Source organism: Nicotiana tabacum, chromosome 24, assembly GCF_000715075.1.
Source record: "Nicotiana tabacum cultivar K326 chromosome 24, ASM71507v2, whole genome shotgun sequence".
Taxonomy (NCBI): domain Eukaryota; kingdom Viridiplantae; phylum Streptophyta; class Magnoliopsida; order Solanales; family Solanaceae; genus Nicotiana; species Nicotiana tabacum.
The window spans coordinates 112,261,333-112,279,189 of NC_134103.1; the positions used below are offsets into that span (position 1 = coordinate 112,261,333).

The following is a 17,857-nucleotide window of genomic DNA, read 5'->3' on the forward strand; positions in this document are numbered from 1 at the left end:
TAAATATGCGTCAGGCGATGGTCGGCCACTTCTGGTATTGAACCGTCATCGCCAACTATATAAATAGCTCCACTCTTCACCATTTTCTACTTTTAAATTTCTAATCTCCAAATCTACTAAGTTCTTTTTTTACATCTTCTTAGTTTTTCATTTGCAAATCTGCGATTTTCACTGCTAACCTCTTCTTAGAACACCAAATCTTATCATCTCCCTCTATTTTTAATCTTCAAATCCAAAATGGCGAAAACGTCAAAAATTGTTCCTAAAAAAGAAAGCGCTTCTTCATCACGGCCGGTCGGCGATAGAACATCGGTAGAGCCACGACCTGAGGAGTGCGTTCCCGGGGGGTGCGTTCTCACTTCTGATTTTAAGACTGACAAAGCCTCGCCGATTTCCGGTCGATGTGAGCCAGTATCGAGGTATATGTGCTCGATAAGTGAGGGATACCTTAAACAGGTAAGGAAAGATTGCAACTGGGAGAACAAAGAAGTGATAATCCCGGCTCCCGAAGAAGATATTACTACTCATGTAAAAGGGTATTTAAGTGTTTACACTTACCCTTTCACGTTGGGCTCCTTCGACCCTGTTGTTATCGATTTTTACTGCCAATACCAAATAACCCTAAGCCAAATCCATCCTTCTTTTTGGAGAATCGTTATTCTGAACCACTTCTTCGTGAACAAAGTCGAGGGGATGCCTTTCACCCTTGACCACCTCATCAGGTTGTACAGCCCTCGCCTCTATCGAGGTGGGTTAATAAAACTTCAGCGTCGGGCTACCAAAGTGTTGTTCTTGAGCATAGACGAGGACAAGGACCGAGGCTGGATGGGGGCCGGTTCGTTCGAGTGGGGACTTCTGACCTAACCCCGGCCGAGAAGATGCCATTTCTCGAGCAATGGAACATGAAGCGTAAGTACAATCCCCCAGTTAGTTCGTATTAATTGTTTTGCTCCTTTGCTTTTTCTCATCGATATCCTTTTTCGTGATGTAGCGATCGCTTGGATGCCTGGTGCAATTCCTAACCTCAAGAGCTGGGTTCGAGACCTAGCTTCAACCTTTACGTATGCCGAGCACTCATGGCGCGATCTATCAAATGACCGATGGGAGGCCAAAACTCATGGTAAGCCTATTTTTTGCATCTTTGATGATTTTGTTTGAAGCATTTCTTACTTAATTTCCTTTCATACAAGCCTTGGCAAAGACGCTGTCATGAGGCCCTTATCTAGTGAGGGGGAGACTTTGATCCCGGCACCGAAACCAGCGAAGGACAAAGAGGAAATCAATCTCAACCCCCGAGGATCCCAAACCTAAGAAGAGGGCGGCTCGTAAACCGAGGAAGAATATCATCCTTCTGACCGAAGACTATGTTCGGCGTCTAAGGGATGAAGACGAATGAGAGGAAGAAGACGACTTTGGGCTGGTAGCCCGAGTAGGAATGAGCACCGAGGCCCCAAAAGCCATTGGATCGGTGAAGTCTGCAGAGATTTTGTCTCGAGATGGGGGGTCTCGGGAAGAGATTCGGGCAAAGTCCCCAAGTCATCGAGGATTGAAGATGCCTCCCACCATAATGAGCCACGGTGGGAACGGTTGTAGGGGCTAGTCTCGAAGCCCCTCGAGATAAAAAGAACGCCCCGAGCGATCCACTTGGGGCAATAGAAATTGGAGGCTCCCCGATGCTCCCCTCGTTTTCTGAGGAGATGATTCAAGAGGCTCGGGCCTAGAAGACCCTCTCTATCGAAGGGGTCCACGGAAGGAAGAATCCCTTTCGTGATTACTTTACTGGGGTCGAAGATGCTACCGGCCCGAGTGACTTGGAGGTCTCGAGGAAGGACCCGGGCGAGGCCTTGAGCCTCTTTAATGAAGCGCAACAAGCTCTGAATCGGGTAAGCCTTAAATCTCCATGTTGGTATTACACGTGTGTTCGTTTTTATCTTTGTCTAACTTATTTTCTTCTTTTGCGTAGGCCTCGGCACTTCATCGGGAAGCATTTCCTCGATCTCGAGCTGAGCTGATTCAGTATGAGGCCGACCTTCAAGGGCTCACAGAGGAGAGAAATGCCTTTAAACTTCTATGTGGTCAAAGAGAAGAGGAAATCAAGGACCTCCGAGCCGAGTTGGCCAAGGCTCACCAGGTAATGAAAGTATTTAAAACTCATGGGCTCGATTCGGGAACGGTGGTTAATATTTCAATCTCACAGTTGCAGCAGAAGATCGAGGTGATGGGGCAGCTCCGCGAGGATGTCGATATGATGAAGGCGGAGAGAGACCTTGGGTTGGAATGAAGGCATGGATCGCTTTACCGCAGAAAAAAGACTTCTTTATCCCAATTGTCATCGGCTGAAAGTCAGCTTCGAGGATAGCTCAGCTCGGGAAGGAAAAATAGCGGAGCTCGAATCTCGGTTGGCTTTCGAACTTACGAAGGCCAAATCTGAAGCCGAAAAGGCTAAAGCCGAGGAAGATGTGATCGTGGTCGTCTACCGAGCCGATGCCGAAGCAGCTCAAGTACAAGCGAGAAAAGCATTCGATACCGCTCAAACTGGAGCATATTGGATTGCTAAACTTGCCAAGTGCCAATCTCGGAGGGAAACCCTCGAGGAGATCTACGCTCGAGGTTTCAATCTTGCCGACGAGATAATAAAGGCTAAAGAGTGTGAAACCGAAGCTGCAGTGCTGGCCTCTGATGATGACGACGATGATAATGAGAGAAAAAATGGGTTCGAGAGCGGGGAGGACCTCGATGGAGAAGAAACTGCCCCCGGAGAAAATCAGGAACCTTAGGATTTTTCCTTTTTGATCTTTTGTGTAGGGTCCTGATCGAACCATGTAAATATCTTCATATATATAAAGATCTCTTTCTTTTCGATCTTGCCTTTATTTCATTTTGTGCCTTGTGAAAATTTTGTTTCATTCATGCCTTATGAAAATTTTGTTCATAAGTTCGAGGCTTTAGGTAATTTGATGAGAGACGGACTAGTAGAGTGAGTACTTGCTCGAACTCGGAGTAGGGTGACCTTTAGCGTTTAATTGAGCGAGGACGATTTCTCGAACTCAAAAATAAGATGGCCCTTTAGGCTCTCGAATTAGGTCGATACAACTTTTGTTTGATCGTATAAAATATGTTGTGTCTTAGAGATGAATAAGGGATTTGCTTGATTAGGATTTTCAAGGGTCCATATTATCCACCCTTTGGTTCGAACTCGAAATAAGGTAGCCCTTGGGCTTTGTAGTCGAATGAATATGATTTCTCAAACCCGAATTAATGGCAGCCCTTGGGCTCGATAGATAGTCCCCGAGTGAGAATGGTTGCTCGAACTCAGAATGGTTGCTCGAACTCGAGTTAGGGTAGCCCTTAGGCTTTATAGTCGAGCGAGGATTTGCTCAAACTCGAAATAAGAATACCCCTTAGGCTCAGTGGTCGAGTGAGGACTTGTTCGAACTCGAAATAAGAGTAGCCCTTAGGCTTTGTAGTCGAGTGAGAATGATTTCTTGAACTCGAATTAAGGTAGCCCTTAGGCTTTTCAGTCGAGTGAGAATGATTTCTCAAACTCGAATTAATGGCATCCCTTGGTCTCGATAGATAGTCCCCGAGTGAGAATGGTTGATCGAACTAGAGTTAGGGTAGCACTTAGGCTTTATAGTCGAGTGAGGAGTTTCTCGAAATCAAAATAAGAATAGCCCTTAGGCTCAGTGATCGAGTGAGGACTTACTCGAACTCAAAATAAGAGTAGCCCTTAGGCTTTGTAATCGAGTGAGAATGATTTCTCGAACTCGAAATAAGATAGCCCTTAGGATTTTCAGTCAAGTGAGAAGGATTTCTCGAACTCGAATTAATGGCAGCCCTTGGGCTCTATAGATAGTCCCCGAGTGAGAATGGTTGCTCGAACTCGAGTTAGGATAGCCCTTAGGCTTTATAGTCGAGTGAGGATTTGCTTGAACTCGAAATAAGAATAGCCTTTAGGCTTTAGTGGTTGAGTAAGGACTTGCTCGAACTCGAAATAAGAGTAGCCCTTAGGCTTTGTAGTCGAGTGAGAATGATTTCTCTCGAAATAATATAGCCCTTGGTCTTTGTAGTCGAGTGAGAATAATTTTTTGAACTCGAATTAATGGAAGCCCTTGGCCTCGATGGTCGAGTGAGTGTTTGCTCTTAACTTGAAATAATGTAGCCCTTAGGCTTATGTGGAGCTTGATCTCGTTGATTTTTCAGTTGGCTGTCCCCGATTTATGGGGTAATTTTTCAAACTCCGGTCATGGTCGACCCTTGAGCTTGTTTGCATAATAGATCATATAATAGAAGAATCTTTCTGAGATATGAGATATCGGTAAAGAAGAAATTTCTCTTTACAAGTCATTATACATATGTTCATGTTTTGTGACAGGGCTTGAGCAAACTACCCGGGCATGATTCGTTTTGACCATTTGGCCCTTACAATCTTTCCTATTGAAACCCTGTTGCCATGAAGTAATTTTCTTGTATCAAGCTTAATATATTCGAGGGTAATGCCCTCCCCCCCCCCCCCAATATTCGAGGTTGATTGTAAAGAGGCCTCAGATACTATTGAGTTGTTCTAAGTTAGCACGATCAATGGTTGCCTCATTAAAAACCTTGCAGAAAAACCCATTTGGGAAAAAATCGGTCTAAGGAAAAAAGAGTGCAGCACGTGCTTTCAGACCTAAAGGCTTCAGGTTGAATAATTCATCCCTATTTTTGGTCGAACACCTGCAAGGATTAATTTCAAAATATAAATGAACATGGGAGGGTCGTACCTTAGCATTAATATTGTTTTAGGTGCGAAACGTTCCAATTTCTCGGTAGTTGCTTGCAGTTTATCACGCCTAGCTTGTAGGACCCCTTTCCGACGATTTCGAGGACCAGATATGGTCTTTCCCAGTTCGGACCCAATTTTTCTTCATTTGGATTTCGGGTGTTGAGAGTGACTTTCCTTAGTACCGAGTCCCCGATTTTAAAATATCGAAGATTGGTTCTTCGATTGTAGTATCATTCGATTCGCTATTTTTGGGCGGCCAATCGGACGAGAGCGGCCTCTCGTCTTTCGTCCAATAGTTCTAGGCTCGTGTTCATGGTCTCATTATTCGACTCCTTTATTGCATTATGAAGCCTGATGCTAGGTTCTCCGACCTCAACCGGGATCAAAGCTTCGTTGCCATATACCAACGAGAATGACGTTGCTCCGGTACTTGATTTTGATGTTATGCGATATGCCCATAAGACCTCAGGCAGTATTTCTCTCCATTTTCCTTTGGCGTCGGTCAATCTCTTCTTAAGATTTTGGATGATGGTTTTGTTGGTCGATTCAGCTTGTCCGTTTCCGCTGGGATGGTACGGTATTGATAGGATCCTTTTGATCTTGTAATCCTCGAGAAATTTAGTTACTTTACTGTCGATGAATTATTTTCCATTATCACATACAATCTCGGGTGGCTCCCCAAATCCACGATGTGGTCAAAAATAAAGTCTATCACTTCTTTTTCTCTGAATTTCTCGAAAGCCTATGCTTCAACCCATTTAGAAAAATAATCAATCATAAACAAAATAAACTGAGCTTTACCTAGGGCCGATGGGAGGGGGCCGACGATGTCCATCCCCCATTTCATGAAAGGTCCTGGAGATAGGACCGAATGGAGTAGCTCCCCAGGTTGATGAATCATGGGTGCATGTCTTTGGCATTTGTCGTATTTTCGAATTAACTCCTTCACATCTTTGCTTATATCAGTCCAATAATACCCTGCTTTGATTGCTTTGTGGACCAGCGAATCGGCACCGGAATAGTTTTCACAAGTGCCCTCGTAAATTTCCCGTAGTATGTAATCGGTATTTCCTGGTCCCAGACATATTGCCAATGGTCCATCAAAAGTCCTTCTGAATAGCGTTCCGTCTTCGAATAGGGTGAATCGTGCTGCCTTTGTGCGCAAAGCTCTCAATTCCTTTGGATATGATAGAAGCTTCCCGTTCTTGAAGTACTCTATATATTTGTTTCTCCAATCCCGGGTTAGACTTGTGGAATTTATCTCGGCGTGACCTTCTTCGATCACCGATTTTATGAGTTGTACGACAGTCCCCGAGTTGAGTTCGTCATCTTCGACCGATGAACCTAAGTTCGCAAGAGCGTCAGCCTCCCTGTTCTGTTCCCTGGGTACATGTTGCAAAGTCCATTCTTTAAATTGATGTAGAGTCACCTGTAATTTATCCAAGTACCTTTGCATTCGATTTTCTAGGACTTCAAAAGTCCCGTTAACTTGGTTTACCACGAGAAGGGAATCACACTTAGCTTCTATTATCTCTGCTCCCAAACTTCTAGCTAGTTCGAGACCTGCAATCATGGCCTCATACTCGACCTCATTGTTAGTCAATTTCATAGTTCTGATAGACTATCTAATTATATTACCTGCGTTTGATTTTAGTACAATGCCTAATTTGGACCCCTTCGCGTTCGAGGCACCATCCGTGAAAAGGGTCCAGACCCCCGAAGAGGTTCCCGTCCACTTTAGGGTATGAAGTAGAGACAGGCTCGATAAATACCGCTTTAGTTCTTCCAAAGCGTGTTGGCATTCCGGAGTTCATGCAAAGTTACTTTTCTTCTTAAGTAGTGAGAAAAATCGGTGGCTCCTATCTGAGGATCTCGAAATGAATCGTTCTAAGGTGGCTATTCTCCCCGTTAACCTTTGCACGACCTTTACATTACCTACTATCGTGATGTCCTCGATAGCTTTGATTTTATCGGGGTTTATTTTGATTCCTCGATTGGATACCATGAAACCAAGAAACTTGCCCGAGCCAACCCCGAATTCACATTTTTTGGGGTTGAGTTTCATATTGTACTTCTTTAGCACGCCGAAAGTTTTCTGCAAATGTTTTAAATGGTCCTCTGCTCGCAGAGACTTAACTAACATGTCATCAATATAAACTTCAATTGAATTTCCGATTTGTTTTTCGAACATTCGATTTACTAGGCGTTGATACATTTCACCAGCATTTTTTAGACCGAATGGCATTACGTTATAATAATAGGTGTCGTACTTGGTGACAAACGAGGTCTTTTCTTGATCCTCCGGGTTCATTTGTATCTGGTTGTACCCAGAGTATGCATCGAGAAAACTGAGAGTCTCGTGGCCGGTCATGGCATCGATCATACGATCGATGCTAGGCAAAGGAAAGGAATCCTTAGGGCATGCTTTATTCAAGTCTTTATAATCTATATACATTCTAAGTTTGTTTCCTTTCTTAGGGACCACCACCACATTTTCTAGCCATTTGGGGTATTTAACTTCTCAAATGGATCCTATTTTAAGAAGTTTGGTTACCTCATCCTTGATGAAGGCATGTTTGACCTCGGACTCGGGCCTTCTTTTTTTGCTTTATCGGACAGAATTTTGGATCCAAGCTTAGTCTATGAGTGGCTATCTCTGGTGGGATCCCTGTTATGTCGAGATGGGACCAAGCGAAACAGTTCATGTTAGCTATAAGAATTTGAATAAGCTTTTTCTTGAGCTCGGGATCTAACCCCGTGCCTAGGTATACATTTTGCTCGGGCAGATGTTCGACTAGCGTGATTTGCTCCAGTTCTTCAACTGTTGACTGGGTAGCATCAGTATCATCGGGGACCACAAAGGATTGAGGGATCCCATAGTCATTGTCTTCGTCAGTCTTTTGATTCTCTAGTTGGGTCGAGGCTGACGTTTGTGATTGCTATTTGGTACCCTGTTCCCCATTCGAATCTAATCCCTTTGTCGATGATACTGTAGATATCGGAATCATCTCATCGATGGCAAACATTTCTTTTGCACCCGTTTGCTCTCCGTAGACCGTTTTGACTCCCTCCGATGTTGGGAATTTCAGAACCTGGTGGAGGGTCGAGGGTACAACTCTCATATTTTGGATCCACGACCTTCCAAAAAGAGCGTTATACCTCATGTCATTTTTGATCACGTGGAACTTCGTTTCTTAGATGGTCCAGGCCATGTTTATTGGTAAGATTATCTCCCCCTTAGTAGTTTTGTATGCCATATTGAATCCGTTTAGAACCAGGGTTGTGGGCATGACCTGGTCCTGTAGACCGAGCTGCTCTACGACCTTTGATATAATAATGTTGACCGAACTACCTGGATCAATTAACACACACTTAACTTGAGTTATATTCATAAGTGTAGATATTACCAGTGCATCGTTATGTGGTTGCATGATTCCTTCTACGTCTTCATCACTAAAGGACAAGGTTCCTTTAGGTGTGTAATCCTGAGACCGAGATCGCTTCTCTCTTTCAATCGATATCTTAGTGCGTTTAAGAACCAGCACTAGGGGATATCGATTCCACCGATGATCATGTGGATGATGTGTTGTGGCTCTTCTTATTCGTTTTCTCTTCTGAAATCCCTGTTTTTGAAATGGTTTTGGGCTCAGTCACTTAAATTTCTCGAAGGTGTCCTTTATTGAATAACCGGGATACCTCCTCTCTCAATTGCCTGCAATCTTCCATTCTGTGGCCATGAATGCCATGATATTCGCACATTTGATTGGGATTCCTCTGGGCTGGATCAGTCTGCAGAGATCGAGGCCATTTAGTATCTTTGATGCGTCCGAGAGCCGACACGATGTCGGATGCATCGATGTTGAAGTTATATTCCGATAACCACGGTGCTTCCTAAGGTCCAGTATGCCTGTCAAAACCATTCTTGTTCATCAGCCCTCGAGACCCTTGGCCTCGATCACTTCTTTTATTGCTTTGTACGAGGTTACGTCTTGGTTTGTTACCCCTATAATCTCCACTATACAGTCGGTATCGGTCCTTGCTCAGCTTTTGTTCTCTGTTGATGTCCCTTTTAGTAACAGACCCAGAACCTAATTGGTCGTCTTCGACTCTAATCTTCGATTGATACCAATTATGAACATCGGCCCAAGTAACAACTGGGTACTCGATCAGGTTCTACTTCAATCGTCGTGAAGCTATCGAGCTTTGTTCATTCAGACCTTGAGTGAAAGCTTGAAAAACCCAATCGTCTGTGACTGGTGGTAGGTCCATTCGTTCCATTTGGAAATGAGATACGAATTCTCTCAACATCTCGTTATCCTTTTGTCTTACCTTGAAAAGGTCCGACTTCCTGGTTTCGATCTTTATGGCTCCAGCGTGTGCTTTTACGAAAGAATCTGCAAGCATAGAAAAAGAATCGATAGAGTTAGACGGTAAATTATGGTACCATATCATTGCTCCATTTGACAGGGTTTCACCGAATATTTTCAATAATACAGATTCAATCTCTTCGTCCTCTAGATCGTTCCTTTTAATGGCACATGTGTAAGAGGTGACGTGTTCATTGGGGTCGGTCGTTCCATTATACTTAGGAATTTTGGGCATGCGAAACTTCTTGGGGATTGGTTTCGGAGCTGCGCTCGGGGGGAAAGGATTTTGTATGAATTTTTTTTGGAATCCAAGCCCTTTAATATCGGTGGTGCCCCCGGGATCTGATCAATCCTGGAGTTATACGTTTCCACTTTTTTTGTCATTTGCTTCAATCCTCCTTTTCCCAGACTCTATTCATTTTGTTAGTTCCTCGAGCATCTTAACAATTTCGGGATTAGTCCCCGATACTTGCTTATTTGACCTCACTACAGCTGGCCCCGTTTGTGGGTGACTTCTTGGGGTAGACTGGGCTCGAGCCTGGTCGGTGCCTGGGTTTGGCTCTACAACTGGGCTATTACTACTTGTTGAGCTTGCAACATTTCGAAAATCATACGCAAGCTTATTCCGTTTTCCTCAGCGTTATGGGTATTTCGAGCTGCAGATCGAGTTCCACCATGAACTGGGCTATTGCTATTTTCAGGGTCGGAACATTGGTTTGACTCGATGGCCACATGTGAGTTAACGTCTATTGGTTCTTCAACCCGAGCTCCAACGGGATCGACAAATGGCCTTTTACCCCTGGCGTTAAGTTGTTGTTTTCATCTTGAAGGCCAACTTCGTTGTCGATAGGTAAGGCCATTAATTGAGAATTCGTTGTTTTCAGCCTGAAATCAAAGACACTTCTAAGGGCAAGTGTAAAATAGTGTGTTTCATAGAGATTCGTACCAAATAACTACTATTATCCTTAGCCCCACGGTAGGCGCCAAACTGTTTACCCGAAAAATGGATAGAGTTAAATTTATACGTAGTTCTAAGGATACGTGGTATAACTTGGTACAAATCGGAAAAGTAAGTAGAAATATATCGAATATTGATTGTATAAAGGAATGAAATACAAACCAAATTGAGTAGAGAACGATTTATAAACAGGTAAGATGAATCAATGTCCAAGTTCAAAAAAGGATAATCTCAACTATATATCAATGTAATAATCTTTAGAATGCGAGTGTGTAAATATTTTCTTCTCTAGATGTTGAATATGCCCTCTACAGAAATAATACCCACTCTTCATATAGTGAAAGAACCCTACTTTGGATATAATAAAAATACATAGTGGGGATCCCATGATATATTAGTTGATTAGCTTTTTCTTAATTTCCGCCGAGATTCTCTCCTTGGTGCGGCTACAACGGCTCTTTGTCTCTTAGCTCGATTTTGATCGGTCTTGTTATCGGTCGATCTCTAGATCTCGAGCTCGATATTGACTCGAGCTCGGTATTGGTTGGTCTCTGACTCTTGAGTTCGGTAATGCTACTTCATGTCATAGCTCGATATTGATTCGAGCTTGATATTGACTCGAGCTCGGTATTGAATCGAACTCGGTATCTTGAGCTCGATAACCCGACTTTACTTCTGATCTCGATGTAACAATGGCGACCATCGGTTCATCACGTTCCAATCTCGACTAATTACACGAATGGCAAACTCGGATTTGACCGTATACAATGTGATTAGTTGTGTTGATCCTACAATGATAATCAATGTCAAAGGTAATTGATGAGGTGAATGTGTGGTAAAGTCTAGGGTGGCCTTTTACCACCAAAACAACTATGGCCAGCCACAATAACACCCGGGATTGCTACACAAATAGCCGGTCAGATTCAATGTTTACTTTTTCTAACCGGTATACATACTATTTGGATTAATTATTCATAACAATAACACAACTACCACCCTCATTATCGCCAACTACCTTCACTATTAGCCCCTCATATTCCTAACCACCACCAGTTTCAATTGCATATAAAGGCAGCCCGGTACACTAAGCTCCCGCTATGCGCAGAGTCCGGGAAAAGGGGCAGACCACAAGGGTCTATAGTACGCAGCTTTACCCTGCATTTCTGCCAGATGTTGTTTCCACGGCTTGAACCTGTGACCTCTTGGTCACATGACAATAACTTTACCAGTTAAGCCAAGACTCCCTCTTCCAAATAACCATAAGCAATTATCACAACCAGCCATCACTACCAACCATAACCACCATTGGCCACCAAAATCACAACCATTATAAGCATACCACCACACCACCAGCTCCAATCACTAGGCTTTAAAGTGTCCTTCATTAAACAAATAAATTTTATGACACCGTGTAAATTAAGATCTTCTCTAATACATTGTGATATGATATGTAATTACTATTTTATTTAACATTAATTTTATTATTTTTTTAAATAAAGATAAATTTTGCACTACTTAAAAAGCAAACAATTAAAATTATTCAATGTTCAGATACGTACTAAAGATATATGTATTAAAGCCAGACATCTTCGTCTTAAATGAAGGAGCCAAACTTTCTGCTTAGTAAGATTCTCTCATTTACTAAAATACATTGGTTAATTAATGTACAAGGCATAACCGAGAACATGTGAACATTTTTGTTGTTAACCCACTTTGACCCTTTTTAGCATGATGACTTGACTACTAGAATTATTGACACTTCGCACTCCAGTAAAATCACCATTTTGTATTTGCACCATGTTATTTAGTTTTATCTTTAGAAAATTAAATAAAATATTATAAAGAATGAGAATGGAAATTCCTTGTGGAAATTAAGGGGCCGTTTGGCCATAATTTTTTTTGTTTCACTTTTTTTCAAAAAAAATTACTTTTTTTCGAAATCGGCGTTTGGCCATCAATTTTTCAATTTCAATTTCGGAATTTTTCGAAAATTTGAAAAACTTTAAAAAAATATTTTTCAAATTTTTCACTTCAAATCATTCACAAAAATTCAAAAATAACCCAAAATTGTATTTATGTCCAAATACAACTCTAATTTTCAAATAACATTTTCAGTTAGAATTTTTTTCTCTTTTTTCCGGAATTTTACAATTCTTATGTCCAAACACCCACTAATTGCCTCTTTGGCCAAGCTTCTTCAAGCTAAAAAATATATTTTTGAGTAGAAGCAGAAACAGTTTTGGAGAAACAGAAAAAAGTAGTTTCTTCCGAGAAGCACTTTTGCGAAAAATACGTTTAGAAGCATTTTTTTAAAAGCTCGGCCAAACACTAATTGTTGCTTAGAAGTACTTTTTAAATTAGTTAGCCAAACACAAATTTTTTTTCATAAAAAAATACTTGTAAAAAAAATCGATTTCTCAAAATAAGCTGATTTTTACTGCCAAACCGGCTATATAAGTCACCTTTTGGAAATAGGGGAGACAGAGACATAATTTACTTGCATTTAATTTCTGAAAAATCTTTCTTGTATTTTGTGTGGCTATCATTGGTTCGACTGAAGAAGAAGCAACACTAGTCTTTTACATTTCAAACTACTACTACTACTACTACTACATGTGTCTCTAATGCATCCCACTCCTTTTCTTCTCTGCCACCTACAAATTCTCTCTTCCCCAAACACTCCATTTACATCCAATCACTCATAATTATGGCTTTACAGCAACCATTTCTCTCTGAGTTACTCCACTCAACTTCAAAGAGGTCACTGCCAACTACATTGACCACAAGAAGTACAATTCTTTCTCTACAACAACCTAAAAAACACAATCTTTATCTTCACAATCAGCAGTTCAAGAAACAGGAGAGATTAAGTTGTTATGCAATTGCAGAGAATATTGGAGATGGGATCTCTTCTTCTTCATCTTCAGCTGAAGTTGATGATCAAAGTGTGCTTTTGGAAAATTCAAGCTTAGAGGAATTGAGGGGACAAAGGGAAATTGTTGGTTATGATTGGACAGAAGAGTGGTATCCTCTGTATTTGACCAAGAATGTCCCTGATGATGCACCTTTGGGTCTCACTGTCTTTGATAAACAAGTTGTTTTGTACAGAGATGGCAGTGGTGAACTCAGATGCTTTGAAGATCGATGTCCCCATAGGTAAACATATTTGTATTGAAGTTCCAATTGTATTTACACTGACTTGCAAAGGCCGATTTAGGGTGAGTTTTGTGAGTTTTAACTTTGTTTTAAGCTCGAACTATATATACATAAATATTCAAAATAAATTGGGGTCGGCTAGACTATGTTTTTCCATTTAGATTCGTCTAAGGCCAACATTATACTAATAAAAATGAAAATATCTGATAGGCTAAAAAACTCCTAGAAAGCATAGGAGTATAGGACCTAAATAGATATTTGGTATTGTCTATATAAAGCATAGGCTAAATTTAATTGCACTAACATGACTAAAACATATTCTCAGCTATTTGGTATTGCCTATATAGATATTTTCTTTTTGTTATGTCTTATTTTTCGCTAAATGTGCATGAATTCCAAGAGATTGTAGGTCTTTCGCCACAACTTCCTCACTTGTGGTTTTAGGTATATATCATCCCTTTTAACACCACTAGTTACTGTTTCATACTTATGGGCTATGGACCGGTGCATCTCGAAGTCAACATAGGACATAATCAGGCTCTCTCAAGCAATCTTCTTTCATTTTATCCTCCATGTGTGCGATACAGTAGGAAATTAAGACCACACAACAGAGGTAAATACCTTAACTCCTAAGAGAAATCAACGGGTTTCTTCCTCCTTCACTCTTCACCACCACAAAGTTGTTGGTTCATTCTTGTCTTGGGATAGTGAGCATCTCCGTCAGAACCTCATATTGGAGAATGATGGGTGTGCGAACAAAGTCCCACATTGGTAGCTGAAAAAGTTGGGAGCCTACGTATAAGGTGTATGGATCTCTTAATGGTGTGAAACTTTTTAGGGAAAATCGTGCGGGCTTGGCCCAAAACAGACAATATCACACCATATTAAGAGTATTTTTTGGTGGCACATAGTGAATCTCAAAAATTGGATGAGCCACATGGAACATAGTTCGAGGGGGAGACCCGTGAATTATGTTAATGGGCCACTTGAAACTTAGTTTGAGAGGAAATGGGAGATCCCAAGGTTATATAAACCCCACATCAGCACATTGCAATACTGATATGGGACTCTCAAGTCGCATACCTTGCAATGGACCATAACAAACCACCACGCTCAATATCCATCGTCCCTGATGGCTGTGCGCTAGACCTTTCTAGCCCCGAACGAATACTGCAACACCGACATCACCATCCATGGCATGGTGGGTACACAGGTTTTGCTATTTAGTAGACTTCCTAAGAAGATTTTATTAATCTGCTTGGCTCCTCTCTTCTATAGCATATCGTCAAAAGGTGTTCTCGCCTTCTCAGACATCCAGTGTCTACCACAAAACTGGTTCTTATCAAATTGTTCTGCCTTGTTTTAACCAGTCCACTCCCCTCCGTTGGTTGCATTTCTGCATTATTTTTTCCAGTTGTTGTCTACTTACTACTTAGCTGTGTGCAATTTTCTCTTTCTATATCCGTCATCTGCGAAGATGAATGTAAGAAATACATACACTGAAAATCTTAGAATGCCTATGGTTTTAGATCTTTGAATCAGATGGAGAGAATAAAAGGATGCACGTTTCTCAGATCAGGTAGATATAGCTATTCAGAAAGTCTTCAGATGGATACTAAATTACTAATTTACTTAGAAGAAAGTTATCGCTCATAAATATGAGTTGCAGCAAAAGGAGTGAAAATGAATCGATGCTCTTCCCCTCCTTTTTTGATAGTGCAATAAGAATCCATTTAATGACCAATGAAGTATTGAAGATTGATACGCATCAAATTTGTGGAATGTAGTGTTGAACTTGTGACTGGTACAGTAAAGAAGTATATAAGTCAGTCTTTTATTTTTTAATTCTTCAAAATCTGTATCAAGGGTCGTCTCACGTGTGAAGTTGGTGGAATCATAGGCTTCTCTTTGTAACTTTATCTGTGGATTTCCACAAATCCAACTTTGATAATCCTCTTTCGTTAAGCCATTGACACAGAATTTTATTGTCCACAACGAATACGCTACTGCATCACTGAAGCTGCAGCTATTCTGCCTATTTACATCAACCGATCAACTGTTGCCTTAAAAATATTAAAAAAAAGTTATACAGCCCGAAATTTGTTGACAATGTGGGAAATAATCTCTATATTTGGGCAGAACTCCTGTCTTTCTCCCTCGCCTGGATGTAACTTATGTCTGTCTATTGGTTAAGGATTCAACCAGTGTCTATCTATTAGTCAAGGATTCACCTAAACTGACTTACAGATTGTTGCGAGATCACCTGTTTTGACTTCTATGCTTTTCGAAAAAGTTAACTCTGGAATCCTGACCACAAATTCCTTTTCATTCAGATTAGCCAAACTCTCTGAAGGACAACTGTACGACGGCAAACTGGAATGCTTGTATCATGGTTGGCAGTTTGAAGGAGATGGTAAATGTGTGAAGATACCACAGGTTGGTTTTATGCATCTTCCATTGTGTTTCATGTCGCTAATGTTAAAACTCCATTTTCATTCCCTATCTTTAATTTTGTCCCAACCAGCTACCTGAAAATGCTAGAATTCCTCGATCAGCTTGTGCCAAGAAATATGAAATTAGGGATTCCCAGGGAGTAGTTTGGATATGGATGTCTCAAAGAACACCACCAAATATTAACAAAATCCCCTGGTTTGAAAACTTTGAAAGGGAAGGATTTCGAGACATTTCTACAACTCATGAGCTCCCTTATGACCACTCTATTCTTCTGGAAAACCTCATGGACCCAGCTCATGTCCCGATATCACACGATAGGACAGATTTTACAGCAAAAAGGGAAGATGCTGGTCCACTATTTTTCGAGGTAACAGAAAGGACTAACCGGGGGTTCGCAGGATGGTGGGGCAAGGAAAAAGATCAAGGCAAAGCAAACTATACACCGAACTTCTTACGTTTTGAAGCTCCTTGTGTTCTTCAGAATAACAGAGAAATTGTTGATGAGAATGGGGAGAAGCATTACTTTTCAGGTCTCTTTCTTTGTAGGCCTTCTGGTCAGGGAAAATCCATGCTTATTGTCCGGTTCGGAAACACAAGAAAAAGAACCGGGATACTTAAATTTATCCCAAACTGGTTCTTGCATCAGAATGCAGGCAAGGTCTTTGAGCAAGATATGGGGTTCCTTTCGTCCCAAAACGAAATCTTAATGAAAGAAAAGGTTCCCACCAAAAAATTGTACTTGAATCTAAGGTCGTCGGATACATGGGTAGCTGAGTACAGGAAGTGGATGGACAAAGTTGGGCATGGAATGCCTTATCATTTTGGTCACAGCACCATTTACCTGCCCCAACAACCTGCTGTTGTCGAGCACGCCCCTGCTGGTTTCGTTGCCAATTTTTCGGCTGCTCAGCCAGCTAAGGGAGGAATCGGTGGAATGTATGCTCCGAATCCCGCCAACAGATATTTCAGGCATGTAGTCCATTGCAAGGATTGCAGAAATGTTGTCAAAGCTTTTGAGACTTGGAAAAATGCCCTCTCTGTTGTTGCTCTAGTGTCAACTGCATTGGCAATTCTAGTGTCAGGAAGACAGTGGAAGGCCCTACTTTTGCTTTCGACATCACTATGTTTAGCTGGAATATATGCTTGCTCAACAGCCATTGCAATGAATACAACCAACTTCATAAGGATTCACAGAAGATTGTAAACCTAGAGCTTTGAGTTCCTTTGACTATTCAGTATGTTTTCCTTCCACTTCCCTTTTTGCTGCTGTGATTTTTCTTTTTAGGACTAGAATTTTGTGGACTCTGAAACTCAGTTTCTTCATACTGTTAAAATATGTATATACCTATACTCGAATTGACATTTTTCATGTAGAATAGGACTCGGGTTAATATGCTTCTCATATATATTAGCAAGTAAACTCATCCTTGGTAGACGCTAAGTTGAGCAACATAAAGTTGCACAAAGCATAAACAAACTAGTATTCCATTTATCCATTTCCTATGACAGTTTACAGAGCAAATTAAAGAAAAACTTCCATTGACTATATTTTCTATAACATTTTTAGAAGTTTTATTTTTTTAAATACTGGACACATTTATTTCACTAGACAATTTTTACTATAAAGATTTGGTATTTCAAAGGATAAAGGTTATATTAGAGTATCCCAAAACACCTTTAAATTATACAATTATTTAACCCATACGTACATTAAAAGACATATTTGATTCACATCCTGAGAGTTGTGCATTAATGACACAAGGATGTTAACCATGTTTAGGAAGTAATTACTTGCCGGTATTGGGTGCTTAGGTATACTAATTTATAGTAGTTAAGCGATTTTATTAAATGAAAGTATGTATTAATTAGCCATGATTAAGTGAGATGAGTCTATTTGCAAACACTATCATTCACCTATTGTTTTTGGGGGAGAATAACAAAAATAGGATACTTTTTGTACCACTATTAATTTTTTGATTCAATAACAGAAGTTATGAGAAAAAGAACCCATGTCAGAATTTTAAAATATATTGGGGCATGATTTTCCCGACCGACAGAATTTAAAAGCACGTTGGTATGCATTAAATTCTAAAATGCTGAGTTATTTTTCCAAAACTTTTCTTAGTGCGATCAATATATAAATAAATGGTTTAAAAA

At 40.8% G+C, this 17,857-nt stretch overlaps 1 protein-coding gene across 1 annotated transcript; it reads left to right on the plus strand.

The window, feature by feature from the left end:
• The first annotated feature begins 12,646 nt into the window (after positions 1-12,646).
• Positions 12,647-17,102, plus strand: LOC107786854 (protein TIC 55, chloroplastic-like). Its single transcript, XM_016608352.2, has 3 exons — positions 12,647-13,246; positions 15,580-15,682; positions 15,771-17,102. The coding sequence occupies exons 1-3, from the start codon at positions 12,798-12,800 to the stop codon at positions 16,902-16,904; spliced, it is 1,686 nt and encodes a 561-aa protein (XP_016463838.1). The 5' UTR covers positions 12,647-12,797; the 3' UTR covers positions 16,905-17,102.
• Positions 17,103-17,857: the final 755 nt, after the last annotated feature.

Excerpts from the sequence above, each read along its gene's own strand:
- LOC107786854 (XM_016608352.2), top strand. The coding sequence starts at position 12,798 with ATGGCTTTACAGCAACCATTTCTCTCTGAGTTACTCCACTCAACTTCA. Across the intron at positions 13,247-15,579 it reads GAAGATCGATGTCCCCATAG|ATTAGCCAAACTCTCTGAAG; the intron begins GTAAACATATTT and ends CTTTTCATTCAG. Across the intron at positions 15,683-15,770 it reads AATGTGTGAAGATACCACAG|CTACCTGAAAATGCTAGAAT; the intron begins GTTGGTTTTATG and ends TGTCCCAACCAG.